The following is an 18,436-nucleotide window of genomic DNA, read 5'->3' on the forward strand; positions in this document are numbered from 1 at the left end:
ACCCACCCCTCTCCCTGGAGAATCCAAACCAGGCACTGAGGGCAGCTGGCACGGATGCCCGCAAAGGGCCGCCCGCCGCCCGAGGGAGGACTGTGCCTGCTGCCTGTCTGCGTTGTTCTCCCAGCGTGAGGTCCTGAATGAACAAACACAGAGTGGTTGGACCTGGGTGGCCCGTGGGCCAGGGACCGAGCTGTTCTTTTGTTTTGTTTTGCTTACTTGGCCATTGAGCGAGTTGGAGGTGGAATTGGGCGAGAAAAGGCGGAGATGGGGACTCGAACTCTGAGGGAATAGAGGCTCTCACCGCTCTGGGCTCAGGGATTCCCTCTGCCCGGAGCTGTTCCTTTCCAGCTGAGCTCCAAGCTCCCAGCCCGCTCACTGGGAAGCTCAACCTGTAAGGTCCGAAAGGCAATCCCAGCAACAGGCGGAGACCCCAGGCAGGCGTGAGCTCGCAGGTTAGCAATGCGAGTGCAGGGTCCGACTTCGCTCAGCCATTGACTAGCTCTGTGGTTGAGAAAGTTATCCAATGCCTTGCAGCCTCAGTTAATTGTGTAAAATGGGGATAATAACACTTAACTCTTGGCTGTTGGGAGAATTAAAAGCAGTGGCCAGCACACAGTAGGGGTTCTATATGTATGACTTGAGTGACCTACTATGTATGTTTGAAAGCATTGCAATTCACAAAGGATTTAAGTTGTTTGAATCTCACAATTTGCCGAGTAGATCCTAGCCTTCCCATTTTACACATGAAGAAACGGAAGTTAAATAGGTAAGTGACTTGTCCAAGGTTACCCACAGAATGAAAACCAAACTCCATCCCACGTCCCACTTTCTCCCCACAGCACTGCCCTCAGCTCAAGAAAGCAAGACGGGCGGTCAGGCGCGCAGTGACCAGGCTACCCTCGGGCAGCTGTACCTTTCTTATCTGAATCACACACCACGTTTCACTCAGTGATCTGTGTACACAATGTCCAGGAGGATAAATGAATCAAAATATGAAGAAATTAATGAATGGGTGAATGAATGAATGAATGAATGAGTATCTTGTCTTAGTTCGACTCCACCCATGACTCACCACAAAGCCTGGGAACCTAGTGTGGGGCCTCCTGGCGTGTCTCTCTCCCTCCCTCGGAAATGTCTCCACCACAGGCCTGGCGATGGGAGCAACTCCTCCACGCCTCCAGCCCCTCCTCTGACAGCAAGCAAAGCAGCGGGCAGCCGCCCGATCTACGTACTGGTTTCCGCAGTCTCATACTCGCTGTCTCTGAGAAGCTCAAAGATGTCCACTTCGACCTTGGCTTTGCCCAGCCTCTCGGGAGCACGGTTGATGCGGTTCTTGGCCAGGGTGATGGAGAGCCGCTCCCCTCTGCTGCACTCCATGGGGTCATCCAAGATAGCAGCTGCGGGCAGGCAACCACAGGCAGACAGTTGGTACCCCGAACGTTACTCCTCCTCCTCCAGGCTCCCGCCGCCGCCTACGGCCGGGAGGCTCCCGCATCGCCATCCACCCTCAGAACTGCCCTCGGCCGTGGTCTGCAGCCATCACAGCCGTGAATGCCACGTGGACCCACCCCAGGAGCCTGGAAACGTCGTGGCAGGCACTGGGTCTACCTGGATGAGGTCCAGGCCACCGTGGCGATGCCCTTGCATATGTGTCTGTGCACACAGTACACGTGTGCGGAGGAAGGGAGGCAGGAACTGGCAGGAAGGGTGTGCTGGCACGTGCGAGGCTCCCCTGAGGGAGGCTGGGGAGAGCCGCCGCAGGAGCGGCGGGGACACGCTGGGTGCTGGCCCCAGGCTCCCGCTCCATGAGCCTCGTCCCCCAGGCAGTGAGGCTGTTGGTCTGAACTTCCCCTCGGTGGACATTAGGAAGAGTGAGGCACGCACGGGCCAGTGTGAGGGTCAGAAGGTGATACAGGGACTCGGATGCTGTGTGAATGGAATCGGTGACGTCAGCATGTGAGGGCGTCGGCTGAATGAAGTGCTGCGGTTCCCGACTTCGTTAGTGTGCTAAAGCCAAGCGCTGCAGGGCCACAGGCTCCCGGGTTCAAATCCCAGCTCCGCCCCGAATTAGCTACGGGGCCTCCGTGTCCTCATCTGTAAAATGGGGACAGAGGCTATTCCTTGGGCTGCTGTGAAGCTCACACGAATAGTAGGTGTGCCGTGCTCAGCACGGTACCTGGAGCACGGTAAGCACTCTGGTGGCATTCACTCTCTCGGTAGAAGTAACCCAACTGACCATCTCTATACAGAGACCTGTACACACCGTTCACAGCAGCATTATTCACCATCGCCCCAAAGCGGAAAGCCCAAAGGCCCGCAGCTGAGCGGACAGACACAAGGGGCGCATCCTGAGGGGCTATGAAGTCCTGACACATGTGACCACATGGGGACACCTTGGAAACACTGTGCTAACTGGAAAGGTCAGCCACGCACGCCACGCGGGGCCACCCCATTTACACGACCTGTCAAAGCAGGCTGCCCCCGCTGCAGAGAGCAGAGGCGTGGCTGCCTGCTGGCGGGTGGGGAGGGGGGGAGTCCGGGGTGGGGAAGTGTCCGGGGGCGGGGGGGGGGGGGGGGGCTGGGGGGCGGGGGCTGAAGCGGGAGAAACAGGCTGCGAGTGCATGCCGTCTTCCTTTGGGGACGGTGAACACGTTCCAAAGGGGACTGCAGTGAGGGGTGCACAACTGGAACACGTAGAAACCACTGGCGTGCACACGTACATGAATGAAGTGGGGGCATCTGAACGACAGCTCAATGAGGCTGTTACCACAACACAAATACCAAGCTTCTCTCAGAGCTGAAGACTCAGAAAGCCATGTGGGCGATTGAGCCGAGGGTTTACCAGCATGTGGGCCCCGAGGCTGCAGCTGCTGTGGGTGGAGATCCCCGCCGGCCTCCGTGCCGCTCCGGGGCTGCTGGCCCCGACCCACTTTCCAAACCGAGAACCAGGGCGGAAAGCGCCGGCCGTGCTCCTGCCCGTGGCTTATCTATCCGCACAGCCCCCGACGATGGAAGTGGCATTTCCCCCAGAGGCTGGTCACGTGCTGGGCCACACAGGCCATCGCACCACCTGGGTCACAGAGCGGGCTTCTGGGAGCAGGAGCGGAGTTCCCATGCACCCGATGGCCTCAGCCACCTGCAAAGTGGCGGAGCGACTGCGCGTGTGTGAGCCTGAAGCTCCGGGACTCCTGGGCCTGCGCCCAGTGGCCCCAGGAGAGCAGACCCAGAATGCGACTGTCACTCAAGCACTTCGGGGGCAGGGGGCAGGGCCCGCTCCCGCTGCTGGCGGGGCTGAGAAACGGGGCCACACGTGGAAAAGTCTGGCAGTTGCTTAACACATTGCGGGCGGATCACGAGCATTCTCGTGTTTTCATGTTACACAGTGTTTTACATAAATGTTAAAGGCACGCCTTAAATTTAAACACCCATCGCATTTTGAAGTTATTTATTACATGTTCTTACAAGCTAATATCTTTTTAAAGTATGATACTTTGTAAAAGTTTTTTGTACTCTTTCAATAGAACCTATTCTGGCCACTGGGTAAAGCCGGCAATAAAACTACTGGTGTGCAATGTGGTAAGAGATGAAACATACAACAACCATGTGATTCAGTCTTTCTACTCCTAGGTATTTATCCAAAAGGAAAGAAAGTGTATGTCTACACAAAAATTGGTACAAAAATGTTCATAATAACTTGATCTGTAATAGTCAGACTGGAAAAAACCATCAATAGCTGAATGCATAACCAAAGTACACTGAATACTACTCAGGGGTAAAATGGAATTAAAGAAGCCAAACAAATGAACACAGTGCATACTGCATGACTTCATTTTTATAGTTTTCTAGAAAATACAAACTAATCTATTATGACAGTGGTGGCCTGGGGGTGGGGCTGGGGGCAGGGCAGGAAGGAGCAGGAGTGAGGACTCACAAAATGGCACCAGGAATCTTTTTTGGCTAATAAAAAAAACATTCTCTTGATTGTGTGATGGTATTATGGGTATATGCATGGTAAAACATCAAATTGTACACTTCAAAATGTTTGCAATTTATTGCATATAAATTATACCTTGATTTTTAGAAACATACTTTTATTAGGAAAGAAATTATGATTCCTCTAGCTCCTTCCTACTTCCTCCCTCCCATCACCCTCGCTCTCAGCAAGGAAAACACCTAAACTGTGTGGTTTACAGCCACGGCCTCCGATCCTCTACATCTTCTCACCCTGAGCTGCCAGCTCTGCATTCACGCTCAGAGACCCAAGCTCTTCCTTCCAAAGCCAAAGGTCTTATCTTGGTCCCCAGGGCTCTGAAGCTCGGAGGCCCTTCTGACTGCAGCCCTTTGACATGCATGATACGACACTGTTCTGATTTTCATTCTTATCACCTCCCCCCTCCCTCCCAACTCCCTTCCATCTCCTATACAACCCTGCCAGTGCTCCCCAAACCTCACACTTAGGGTTTAGTCCCCAATCCACTTTCTCTTCATGGTGCACTTTCTCCATTGCAGAATTAATTCTCAACTATCAGCTCTCTGCAGACAACTCCTATTTATGGCTGCTAAAGAGAAAAGCGCCCCCCCCACACACACACACCCTGAAGGTCCTTCCAAACTGCATGACTCAGTGTAACCCATTCTCTTTTCACAGAACAGGGGCTCTCTGATTCCCAGTTTCAGTCAGTAGCACCAGTCCCCCCAATGCAATCAGTTCAGAACTGCCCTGCATCTGCCCCTCCCTCAGCCATCCGATCTGTTCCATTGTTGAGGGCCCTTGGTGTTTCCTCCTGTCCACTGTTCTCTCCCAGCTCTCCTTCCCTCACCCTGCCTCTCTCCTGCAATACCCTTACCCTGTTTCCCGTCTCCAGTCCCTCCTGCACTAACCCAGCTACTCCCCACGGCTACTTCACCTGCTGGCCCCCACGTGCCTTTCCAAGCTCACATTCTACTAAATTCTCTAGGGAGTCCTTACGAACATCAAATAAAGCACACCCCTTGACACGTGTCTCTTTCCCAGGTGGTCTGCTCTTCCTGGAGAGCTCTCAGCTCTTCTTCATCCACATCCAAATCCTGCCTACACTATGCTCCATTCTCATGCCCATGCCCACCTGCCTCAGGCAACTGTTGACCGTCCAGCCCACAGTGATTTTGAACTCTTCAACACCCAACGCACTTACTGTCTGGGCGACTCCTCTGCGGGGGTGGGGAACACCGTCCTGCAGGCTGTATGAGGCTCACAAATCATTTGGTCTGGCCCTGCCAAGGCATTAGGGGTGAGTAAATTAAGTGTTTGACCAAATATAGCAGGTTAATTTTTAAGTTGGTAATTTTGTATGGCCTGCAAATGATGCTATAAATATCCAAATGGCCCTTGGCAGGAAAATGGTTCCCCACCCCTGTTTTAGAGCTTAATGTTGTATGTTACAATTGATATAAGTAATGCACTGATTCATTTAATCACTCCTTTATTTATTCATTCATAAAATACTTATTTAAATTCTTATCTTAAGCAAGGCACTTTGAACATAGATAAGCATAAGATACCCTTGCTTTCCAAGTGTCCAGAAGGAGATATGGCTATAGAAGCAAAGAGCCGCAACCCATGAGGTAAGTGATGTGACAAAATCTTATTATGCTCCAGACATAAACCAGAAGTGCTCACAGTGGTGGGAAATCACAGGTAACCAGAACTAAGTCCTCAGCTTTGAAAGGCATCTGTGGAGATGGGGTGAGGAGTGGAGTGAGGAGGAGACAGGCTGTACAATGAAGTAGGTAGTTCCATAGAAAGAATCACAAATTTCCAAGATAAACCAAATTCTTCCCTGTGGTAGAGGGAAGTCCTCATGCATTTATCTCACACACATGTGGTGAATGTCTGCTACCTACCAGGTACTCCACCAAAAACTATGAAATTTAATAAGTGACTTCAGCAACATAGCAGAATGCAAAATTAACATGCAGAAATTAGAAACATTTTAATACAACAATAATAAACTCTCAGAAAGAAAAACTAATAAAAAAATCAATTTACCATTTCAACAACAACAAAGTAAGATATCTAGGAATAAACTTAACCAAGGAGATAAGAGACTTGTACTCAGGAAACAATGGAACATTTTAAAAAGAGGTAGAGGAAGATACAAATAAGTGGAAGAACATACCATGTTTATGGATTGGAAGAATTAACATCATTAAAATGTCCATACTACCCCAAGACATCGATAGATTCAACACAATCACTATTAAAATATCAATGACATATTTCACAGATCTAGAACAAATATTCCAAAAATTTATATGGAACCAAAGAGACCTTAAGTAGCCACAGCAATCTTGAGAAAGAAGAATAAAGTTGGAGGGATCACAATACCAGATATCAAACTATACTTCAAAGCCATTGCAATCAAAACAGCCTGTTATTGGCACAAGAACTGGCATATAGATCAATGGAACAGAGTAAAGACCCCAGAAATTGACCCAAGCCAGTATGGTCAATTAATATTTGACAAAGGAGGCAAGAATATACAATGGAATAAAGACAGTCTCTTCAACAAATTGTGTTGGGAGAACTGAACAGATACATGCAAAAGACAATGAAACTAGGCCACCAACTTACACCATACATAAAAATAAACTCAAAATGGATAAAAGATTTAAATGTAAGTCATCCTATCTAAAAAAAAAAAAAAAAAAAAAAAAAAAAGTAATATGCAAATTGACCATCACTCCAACACACAAGATGGCTGTCCCCATGTGGTCAAAGATGGCTGCCCCCATGTGGATACAAGACGGCCGCCACAAGATGGCCAGCAGGGGAGGGGCAGTTCTGGGTGATCAGGCCAGCAGGGGAGGGCAGTTAGTGGTGACCCGGCCGCCAGAGGAGGGCAGTTTGGGGAGACCAGGCCAGCAGGGGAGGGAAGTTGAGGGGGACCAGGCCTGCAGGGGAGGGAAGTTGGGGGGACCAGACCTGCAGGGGAGGGCAGTTGGGAGTGACCAGGCCTGCAGGGGAGGGAAGTTGGGGGGTACCCGGCCTGCAGAGGAGAGCAGTTGGGGGGAACCAGGCCAGCAGGGGAGGGCCATTAGGGGTGACCAAGCTGGCAAGGGAGGGCAGTTAGGGGTGAGCAGGCCAGCAGGGGAGGGCAGTTAGGGGCAATTGGGCCAGCAGGGGAGCAGTTAGGAGTCAATCAGGCTGGCAGGGGAGTGGTTAGGGGGTGATCAGGCTGGCAGGCAGAAGCAGTTTGGGGCAATCAGGCAGCCAGGCAGGCGAGTGGTTGGGAGCCAGCAGTCCTGGATTGTGAGAGGGATTGGGCCTAAACGGGCAGTCAGACATCCCTCCAGGGGTCCCAGATCGGAGAGGGTGCAGGCTGGGCTGAGGGACACACACATACACACACACACACACACACACGCACGAATTTTGTGCACCGGGCCTCTAGTGAAACCATAAAATTCCTAAAAGAAATCATAGGGTGTAAAATATCTGACATCTCACTTAGCAGAATATTCATTGATACATCTTCTAGAAGAAACAATAAACAAATGGGACTACATCAAACTAAAAACCTTCTGCACAGCAAAAGAGACCATCATCCAAATGAAATGGGAACCCACTGCATGGGAGAACATATTTGCCAATGATACATCAGATAATTAATTTCCAAAATGTATAAAAACTCATACAATGCAACAATAGGAAGACAAACATTCTAATTTAAAAATGGGCAAAGGACCTGAACAGACACTCCTCCAAAGAGGACACACTAAAGGCCAATAGATACAAATAAAATGCTCAACATCACCAGTTATCACAGAAATGCAAATTAAAACCACAATGAGGTATCACCTCATACCTGCCAGAATGGCTACCATCAATAAATTAACAAACAACAAGTGCTGGTGAGAATTTTGAATAAAGGGAACCCTAGTGCACTGCTGGTGGGAATGAAGCCACTATGGAAAACAGTATGGAGTTTTCTCAAAACATTAAAAATGGAACTGCCATTTGAACTGAGATCTCACTTCTGGGAATATATCCTAAGAATCCTGAAACACTGATCACAAAGAATATGTGCACCCCTATGTTCATAGCGGTGTTATTGGTAATAAGTAAGATCAGGAAACAGCCCAAGTGCCCATCAGTTGATGAGCTGATAAAAAAGCTGTGGTACATTTACACAGTGGAATACTGCATGGCTGTAAAAAGGAAGGATCTCTTACCCTTTGCAATAGCATGGATGGATCTAAAGATTATTACACTAAGCAAAATAAGCCAGTCAGAGAGTGATCTCACTTATATGTTGAATACAATGAAAAAAATAAACTGATGAATAAAATAGGTCCAGCGGCATGGATGCGTGGAATAGACAGACAGATCTCAGGGGGTAGCGGGGTGGCAGGATGGGAAGAGATTAACCCAAAAAACTTATATGCATATTTGCATAGTCCATGGATACAGACAGGAGTGTGGTGAAGGCCTGGGGTTGGGCAAGGGCTGGGTGGAGGGGGCACAGGAGGGGAGGCAATGGGGACATCATTATACTTGTCAACAATAAAAATCAAGTACATTTTTAAAAAAGTGAGTACCATGTTTAGCCACTGGTCTTGTCCATATATGGCTTTATTATTTGAGGTACATTCCTTCTATACACAGCTTGTTGGGAGTTTTATTACGAAAGGGTGTTGGATTTTGCTGAATGCTTTTTCTGTATCTGTCCTTCGTTGTGCTAATGTGATGCATCACAATGATGGATTTGCACACATGAGTTATCCTTGCATTCTTGGAATAAATACTACTTGTTCACGGTTTCTGATCCTTTTAATGTAATGTTGAATCCAGTTTACTAATATTATTTTGATGATTTTTGCATATATTATCATTAGGAATATTGGCTTGTAATTTTCTTTCCTTGCAGTGTCCTAGTATGGTTTTGGTATTAGGGTAATGCTGACCACATAAAGTAGATTTGGGAGTGTTCCCTCCTCTTCTATTTCTTGGAGGACTTTGTGAAGGATTGGTATCCTATATATTAAAAGGCTAATATGCAAATCAACTGAATGGTGGAACGACCGGTTGCTCTGACACACACTGACCACTAGGAGGCAGATGCTTAATACAGGGGCTGCCCCATGGTGGTCAGTGTGCATCCACAGGGAGAGCGCCGCTCAACCAGAAGCTGGGCTCATGGCTGGCCAGCGCAGCAGCGGTGGCGGGAGCCTCTGTGACTGACAGCTTAGGGGAGTGGGCGTAAGCCATCAGTCAGACATCCCCCGAGGCTCCCAGACTGTGAGAGGGCGCAGGCTGGGCTGAGGGACCCCCCCCCCCCCCCCGCACTCCCTAAGTGCACAAATTTCGTGCAATGGGCATCTAATTCTTTAAATATTTGAGAGGATTCACCAGTGAAACCATCTGGTTCATACTTTTTAGGGAGGTGTTTTTGTTTGTTTTGTTTTTTGTTAATTCTTACTCATTGATTTTTAGAGATAGTGGAAAGGAAGGGGAAAGAGAAAGAAATATCTATGTGAGAGAGACAAATCTATTATTGGTTGCCTCCCACACATGCCCGAACAGGGCTTGAGATTGAGCCTGCAACCGAAGTATGTGCCCTTGACCAGAATCAAACCCACGACCCTTCAGTCTCCAGGCCTCCACTCTAACCGGTGAGCCAGACCAGCTAGGGCAATTGGGAGGTTTTTTATTGTTGATTCATTCTGCTTATTAGCAACACTCTGTTCAGATTTTCTATTTCTTTATGATTCAGTCTGGGTAAGTTGTATGTTTCAAGAAATTTATTCATTTCTTTTAGGTTGTCCAATTTGAATAATTGCTGATAGTAGTCTCATAATTTGTTGTATATTTGTGGTAAAAGTTATAATGTCTTTTTCATTTCTAATCTTATTTGAGTCTCATCTCTATTTTTTCTTGGTAAGACTAATGAAAGGTCTCTATTTCATTTATTTCTGCTCTGATCTTTGTTATTTCTTTCCTTCTACTACTCTTGGTTTAGTTTGTTATTCTTTTTCTAGTTCCTGGTGTAAAGATTAGGTTATTTATTTGAAATCTTTCTTTTTTCCTCAATGTAAAAGTTTATCTCTATAAACTTACCTCTCAGAACCGCTTTTGTTACAGCTCAGATTGTATTTTCATTTTAATTTGTCTGAAGATACTTTTCATTTCTTCTTTGACCCATTTGTTATTCAGTAGTATGTTGTTTACTCTTCACAGACTTAAGAATTTTTCAGTTTTGGTCTTGTACTTTCCAGTTTCATACCATTGTGGTCAGAAAAGATGCTTGTATAATTCCAGTCTTCTCAAATATATTAAGATTTGTTTTGTGATCCAACACATGGTCTATCCTGTAGAATGTGTATTCTGCTGCTGCTAGATGGATTGTTCTGTAACTGCCTATTAAGTCCATCTTTTCTAACGTATTGTTTAAGTACAGTGTTTCTGGAGAACCAAGATGGCAACATAGATAACCACAGCCACATCAAACTTACAACTAAAATACAGAATAACCATCATTCAGAACCACCTGAAATCTGACTGAATGGAAGTCCTACAACGAGAGAAGTAAAGAAGAAAGCACATCGAGACTGGTAGGATGGGGGAGGCGCAGAACGGGCTGGACCGGCACCCATGTGTGGCGTTTTTTAAATCAGGAGGGACTGTGCACGCAGCCCACACAGGGGTGCACCTAGAGTGCCCAGCCCAAGTGGCTGGGGAAAGTGGGCTACTGGGCCCTACAGGACACCTAATACACAAGGCCACTCTACCAATCTCCAAGGTCTCCTGTGAGAAGCAGGGGGTCCCAGCCACACACCAGACCTCAGCCCAGGGCTCCAGAGCTGGGAAGAGAAGTCCCTGTAACCTTGGGCTGTAAAAACCAGTGGGGATTGTGGCCGAGTGACAGAGGCTTCTGTAGTCGCAGGTGTTCTTAAAGGGCCGGCCCACAAACTTACACGGTATCACTTCCTCTGAGCTGCAGCCCCGGATGGCAGCTTTGGGGGATTTCAGGGACATTTGGGGAGGAACTGGACTGTCTGGCATCAGGGCAGGAACTCAGGGGAAGCTTTCTCCTAGACAGGGGTGCTCACATGAGTCATTTTTCTTGTGCTGGGACCTCCCCCATCACAGAGCTGACTGGCAGCCATATCTGAGTTTCCATCAGCATGGCCCACACTGTTTGCTCTGCCCTGGGGATTCCCTGAGACCCCACCCATCCAATCTCCAGACCCACCCAAGCCATTTGCAGCAGCTTTTCCATATGAATGGTCTGTCCTGGCTCAGGCTTCGGACTATCCTAAAATCTTTTAAACAAGCAGCAAATAGAGTCTGCATACCCCAAACCTATCAATAAAAGGCCCAATACCTGGCACTAGCACCAGCCTGCCTTGCTTCACAGCTGGGCTTCACCTGGGAACTTCCTAGCCCAATACAAGTAGCAAATAGCAGCTGTCGGCAGAACCCTCTGCAGCTCCTACCAAGTGGCCCCAAGTAGTGACTGACTTTGCACCTCCCAGGAGGCCCCAGAGCAAGTGGGAAAATTCAGACATACCAGGTCACAACTCTATGCATCCACAAGTGACACACTCAAGGAGCAGACTCAGAGAGCACCAAAACCCCATTGAAGCAAGTCCATAGGGGTGTCTCCTGCACAGCAGCTCTTCCATTGTAGACAAAGCTGGTCCTCACAGCCAATTGGCCTGGGGGTCAATTCCTCTCAGTGATACCAACAGCAATCAAGGCTCAACTACAACAAGACTGTGCACACAGCCCACACAGGGGTGCACCTAGAGTGCCCAGCCCAAGTGGCTGGGGAAAGTGAGCTACTAGGCCCTATAGGACACCTAATACACAAGGCCACTCTGCCAATTCCAAGAGACATAAGAGCTCTACCTAATACATAGAAACACAGGGAAGCAGCTAAAATGCAGAGACAAAGAAACATGAAAGAAATGGAAGCAAGCAAACTACTGGATACAGAGTTCAAAACAATGGTTATAAGTCTGCTCAAAGATCTTAATGAGAATGTCAAAGACATGAAAAACGACCAGTCAGAAACTAAGCATACACTAACTGAAATACAGAATAATTTATAGGGATTCAATAGTAGGGTAGAGGATTCTGAGAATCAAATAAACGATTTGGAATATGAGGAAGCACAAAACACCCAATCAGAAGAGCAAAAAGAAAAGAGAATACAAAAATATGAAGATAGTGTAAGGATCCTCTGGGACAACTTCAAATATACCAACGTGCACATCATGTGGGTTCCAGAAGGAGAAGAGAGAGAGCAAGATATTGAAAACCTATTTGAATAATGACAGAAAACTTCCCCCACCTGGTGAAAGAAATAGACTTACAAGTTCAGGAAGTACAGAGAGTCCCAAACAAAAGGAACCCAAAGAAGACCACACCAAGACACATCATAATTAAAATGCCAAGGGTTAAAGACAAAGAGAGAATCTTAAAAGCAGCAAGAGAAAAGCAGTTAGTTACCTACAAGGGAGTGCCCATAAACTGTCAGCTGATTTCTCAACAGAAACTATTCAGGCCAGAAGCGAATGGCAAGAAGTGATGAATAGCAAGGACCTACAACCAAGATTACTCTACCCAACAAAGCTACCATTTAGAATCGAAAGTCAGATAAAGAGCTTCCCAGATAAGGAAAGGGTAAAGGAATTCATCAACACCAAACCAGTATTACATGAAATGTTGAAGGTTACTCCTGAACAAGAAGGAGGAAGAGGAGGCAGAGGAGGAGGAAGAGGGGAGGATGAGATGATGATGAAGAAGAAAAACAATAAAATGGTAATAAATATATATCTATCAACAATTGAATCTAAAAATCAAAATAAGCTAAAAGAAACCGAATGAACAAAATAAACTGATAAATAAAATAGAATCAGAGGCATGGAAACATGAAACAGACTGACAAATCTCAGAGGTATGGGGGGTGGGGGCGAGAAGAGATTAACCAAAGATCTTATATGCATACGAGAAGCCTGGTGTACGAATTCGTGCACAGGTGGGGTCCCTCTAGGTGGCCTGTGGGGATCGGGCCAAAACCCACAGTCCAAATCCTGCAGCTCCTACCTGCCACTCCTGCTCATCCCGGCCCCACTGTGCTGGCCATGGGCTTGCACTCAATCAGTCCCGATCAGGAGAGGCTCATGCCACTGCAGCAGTGCTCTCCAGCCATGAGCCCTGCATCTGGCGCCCTCCCGAGAGGAGTGGCCTGCAGGATCAGGCCAAAACCAGCTCTCTGACATCCCCCAAGTGGTCCTGGATTGTGAGAGGGCACAGGCCAGGCCGATGGACCCCACTGGTGTAGGATCAGGGCCAGGGAGGGACTGCGGGAGTGCTCCAGGGCATGTCCGGCTCATCTCTCTCAGTCTGGATCAGCCGGACCCCAGCAGCAAGCTAACCTACCAGTCGGAGCATCTGCCCGCTGGTGGTCAGTGCACATCATAGCAACTGGTTGACCAGTCAACTGTCTTCCCCCTAGTGGTCATTGCACATCATAGCGAGCAGTTGAGCGGCCTTAGCATATAATTAGCATATTATGCTTTGACTAGAGGCCCAGTGAACAAAATTTGTGCACGGAGGGGGTGGGGGGTGTCCCTCAGCCCAGCCTGCACCCTCTCCAATCTGGGACATCCCTCTCACAATCCAGGACTGCTGGTTCCCAACCGCTCATCTGCCTGCCTGCCTGATTGCCCCTAACCACTTCTGCCTATCAGCCTGATCACCCCCTAACCACTCCCCTGCAGGCCTGGTCACTCCCAACTGCCCTCCCCTGATGGCCTGGTCCCTCCAACTGCCCTCCCCTGCCAGCCACCTTGTGGTGGTCATCTTTGACCACATCAGGGTGGCCATCTTGTGTGTTGGAGTGATGGTCAATTTGCATATTACCTCTTTATTATATAATAAAGGATTGTTTGAACAGTTGACTGGTCACCAGATGACCGGACACTTAGCATATTAGGCTTTTATTATATAGGATATGCATTACTTATGGACACAGACAATAGGGTGGTGAAGGTCTGGGGTGGGGTGGGAACCAGGTGAAGGGGGCAGTTGTGGGGGGGAGAGACATCTGTAATTCTCTCAACAGTAAAGTTTTTTATAAAAGTCCAGTGTTTCTGAGTGAACTTCTTGAGGGTGTAATACCAATGTGATTGCAACTGCAGCCATTCCTTCTCTGTGGTCGCTCTCGGCAGCCAGCACTGGTGCTTTGTCCATCTGAGGGGTAGTATTTTGCTTCAGACAGAAACTTCAGGAGCATCATCATTCTGTTACTACTTTTATACTGATGTTTCACCTTGGTAATTCTTGGACCAGCAGGGAGTATAAATTTAAATCTTAAACCCATTAAGAGTACCTGCAGGTATAGTCTCAGGGGACTATTTTTCTCTCACTCACAGCCCAGGTGATCACCCTGTGCCTCTGAGGGCTATTTCACAGGCCCTTGCTTTACCGAGGGCAGTTTTTACCTGGGGGTCTCAGTTCTAATCCTCCACCTGACACGGCTCCCAGGTCTTACCTGCCGTGTCCTCGTGATCACTGAAATCCAAAAGTAGACTTCCCCCCTTCCCGCTCCAGCTTCACAGCTACACTTGGGCTTTCAGCTTTCTCTACATGGGCCCTGGCTTTTCTTCCCACATTTCTTGGTATTTTCTAGGAGAGGAGTTTTCAGTTGATCCAGTCAGTCATATTGTCATAAATACATATCTGCTGATTTGCCTGGCTGGCATGGTTCCATGGTTGAGCATCAACCTATGATCCAGGAGGTCAGGGTTTGATTCCCAGTCAGGTCACATGCCCGGGTTGTGGGCTCGATCCCCAGGGTGGGGTGTGCAGGAGGAAACCAATCAATGATTCTCTCTCCTCATTGATGTTTCTCTCTCTCTCCCTATACCTTCCTCTCTGGAATCAATACAGATATCTTACCTAATAATAGACAAACATGTAAGTTGATGGTACCTCTGCTACGTCCTCAGCCAATTAGAGTGAGTATGCAAATTAACCCAACAAAGATGGTGGTTAATTTGCATATGTACCTGGATCCCGGGAACATCCTTGGCACCCAGGTCACTCCAAGCCGGCCATCGGAGGGTCGGCGGCCCCCTGCCAAAGTCTAAAGCCTCGGCAAGCCTAAAGCCTTGGGCAGAGGCTTTAGGCTTGGGCAGGGGCCGAGCCAGCGATGTGAGGGGCAGGGGTCAAGCTGGTGATCGGAGGGGCAGCGGTGGTGGGGGTGGGGGTGTAGGCAGGGGCCAAGCCAGTGATCAGAGGGAAGGGGGAAAAATCAATGGAAACATATCCTCAGGTAAGGATAAAAAAAAAAAGAAGAAGAAAGAAAGAAATGTCATATCCTATGAAAGACACATCTTGACAATGCCTAAAGAAAGTTGTCATTTTTTCATGGTGAAGGGACTGGAGTTCGTGTTGATGAAAATACCTTGGTGGCTGCAGTGACTGGCAGTGGCTGTAGCAGTGGGGTAATGGGGCTGGCACCTTCCTCTGATCAGCCCAGTTGCCTTCCACAGAGGGAGGCCAGACTGTGGCCAAAGCCTTCAGTAGGACATCCCCTGAAGGCTCCCAGTCTGTGAGAGGGGGGCAGGCTGGGCTGTGGGACCCCTCCCCAGTGCACGAATTTTGTGCACTGGGCCCCTACTTTAAAAATAAATGAGTACAAATCTGCTGGCTTTAATGGTTTGTCTGAAGATCTGACGCCCCTTATGGGCCTATCAGCTTCTTGAGACATTACGCTCAGAGCTTACAAGCATGTCCCTGCCACTCACTAGCGATGCAGCTGTGGGTAAGCTGTCTGATCTTTGTGTTTCAGTTTCCTGATCTAAAAACAGTGACAACATTAGCATCCACTGTTATGATGATTAACAGAAATAATATATGAAAAAATTTTCAAACAAAAAGCACACGAACACTCATACATCTTGCTATTATTGTTAGGGTGGTACACAGCACATAGGTGCTCAGCAAACATGTGTTGAATTCATTATTTTCCATTTTATAGCCTCAGTACCTAGCACTGGAAGGCTGGCACATCACAGCGCTCAATACATATTTAATGTGTTAATATGACTGGACTAGACAAGTGATTAAGTGCACCAACATTTGTACCCATCTCCCTCCTGTCTGAGGCGAAGAGGTAATCCTCCCCTTTGCTGCTCTTCCTGTGCCCTTTCTCCTAAAACTCCACCTTCCCTCCCTCCCTCTTCCCGGAATATAACACGTTCTCATTTCTCCCATGTAAAGCACACACCCCCACACCCCCACACCCCCACAGTCCTTCTTTGATGTCTATCTCTTAATTGTATATCCTGGCCTTTCAACCCAGTTCAGCTTCTGGACCAACTCTTTCCTGGATCTCCAAGCCTGGGCTAAAGGCCCTGCCCATGAGCCACCGTTTCCTGCCCTAATTTCCATCCTTACCCATAAGCACCACACGGTAACTGTCCGTTTACTGAGAGGATGGGAAGCATAGCTTTCTTCTTAGCATCCTGGCTCCTAACACAGAGCCTGGCGCGAGTTAGGTATGAGCTCAGCAAACACTGATTACATGAATGAACAGAAGTCAGTGATAGTACCCCAGTCACAGTATTTATTATCCCCGCCCCGAAGAGCTAAAGGAAAGAAAGAGAAAGAGAGGAAGAGAGAATCTGTAACATGAAGCCTTCTTAAAAATGGAATAGGGTGAGGACAGAACTAGTGATGGGCATTTGCTTAGCTTTCATTTGGATTGATTAGGTTTAATAATGTTAAGTGGCACAACCTCGTAAAAGTGACACCACTCTTGCCCTAGCTGGTTTAGCTCAGTGAATAGAGCGTTGGCCTGCGGACTGAAAGGTTCCGGGTTCAATTCCGGCCAGGGCACATGCCCGGATTGCAGGCTCGATCCCCTGTAGGGGGAGTGCAGGAGGCAGCCGGTCAATGATTCTCTCTCATCGTTGATGTTTCTGTGTCTCTCTTCCTCTCTGAAATCAATAAAAATATATATATATATATTAAAGCGATACTACTCTTGTATTTACCTCTAATGGGCCTCTGGCTGGACTTTCGATTTGGTTGGGGTCAAAGCCAGTTTGTTCTGAAGGTGAATTCATTCTTATGCTTGAGCCCCGCTGGCCGCTGGAGCCCTAGAGGGCAGCATCCTATTTTACATCCCAACTGACAAGTAAGAGCAGGCTGTGGGGGGAGTTTCAATACTTTGTGTGGCAAGAAAAGCCACGGTCATGTTGTCTCTGCACTGTGGATGCTGAAATCTTCCTGGGTCACAGCCACATCTGGAGACATATGAGTGTTTTCTTTTATTAGAATTATTTCCAATGTCTACAAAATGCTTTCTTCTATAGGATGTTTATGACCCATATGACCCTTGTCTGCGAAACACATATTTTGAATCATATTTGGGGGAAAAGTTAATATTTTTTTCAAAATAAAAAAAAGAAAGGAATGACGGAAGGAAGGAAGGAAGGAAGGAAGGAAGGAAGGAAGGAAGGAAGGAAGGAAAGAAGGAAGGAAGGAAGGGTTATAGCACAGTCAGCCGTGGGATGATGGGATCATGTAGGTCAGTGATGGCGAACCTATGACACGTAGCCATTTCTGATGACACGTGGCCGCTGAGGCGGCCGCATGCTGAGGATGAAACATTTGCTGCTCCTGAGGATGAAACATTTGCGAAATAATGTTTTTTCCTCAAAGTGACACACTACCCGAGTTATGCTCAGTTTTTTGGCGAAGTTTGACACACCAAGCTCAAAAGGTTGCCCATCACTGATGTAGGTGAATCACTTGGCTGTCCGAGTTCCTAGGTGGACAGATCTTCATGGCTGCCCGATCAGCAGGCCTCGAGAGACGTGAGAAGGGCCAGGGACTGGGAAGGAGCTGCATACCTCAGTGAAAAGACGTTTTGGCAGAGGAGAAACTTCTAGGTTCAACTCCCTGCCCTACCAGTTTTAGCTATGGAGCCAGTCTGGACCAGCTAGTCTCTCCTAGCCTCAGTTTCCCCACCTATAAAATGGGTATGGTATAATGGTTATAGCACTGCTAACGCCTTACTATCTCCCAGGGTTTTGTGAGAAATTGTGTATGTGAGAGTGAATGGCAAAAGTGAACCCAAGCATTGTTTAATGTCGCTATGATCTCTGCCCTCTCTCTTCCAGCTCCAAATCAATCCCCACCACAAGCTTGCTTTGGCCTGAAATGATCTATCTGCTCCAGAGACAGTCTTATTGCATAAAATACAAAATTAAGCATAAAATAGCAAACTGCATACTCAGGGTGAGAAACAAAATCCTGAAATTCATTGTTTTAAATTTATTTATTTTTAATTAATTTTTTTTTTTTCTTCTTCAAAATTTTGCTTTTCTAACTTCAGGTCAAATTTCCACAACTGTGTTCTGGTCAATTTCCTAT

At 47.6% G+C, this 18,436-nt stretch overlaps 1 protein-coding gene across 1 annotated transcript in view; it reads right to left on the minus strand.

The window, feature by feature from the left end:
* The window catches only part of GRIK4 (glutamate ionotropic receptor kainate type subunit 4), a 204,195-nt gene that overhangs the window by 135,547 nt on the left and 50,212 nt on the right, over positions 1–18,436 (minus strand). Inside the window, exon 2 of the mRNA XM_054712522.1 lies at positions 1,233–1,397. Within this exon, the coding sequence (XP_054568497.1) occupies positions 1,233–1,397 (165 nt within the window). The remainder of the gene's footprint in view (positions 1–1,232; positions 1,398–18,436) is intronic.

This window comes from Eptesicus fuscus, chromosome 23 (genome assembly GCF_027574615.1).
Source record: "Eptesicus fuscus isolate TK198812 chromosome 23, DD_ASM_mEF_20220401, whole genome shotgun sequence".
In the NCBI taxonomy this organism is placed as follows: Eukaryota; Metazoa; Chordata; class Mammalia; order Chiroptera; family Vespertilionidae; genus Eptesicus; species Eptesicus fuscus.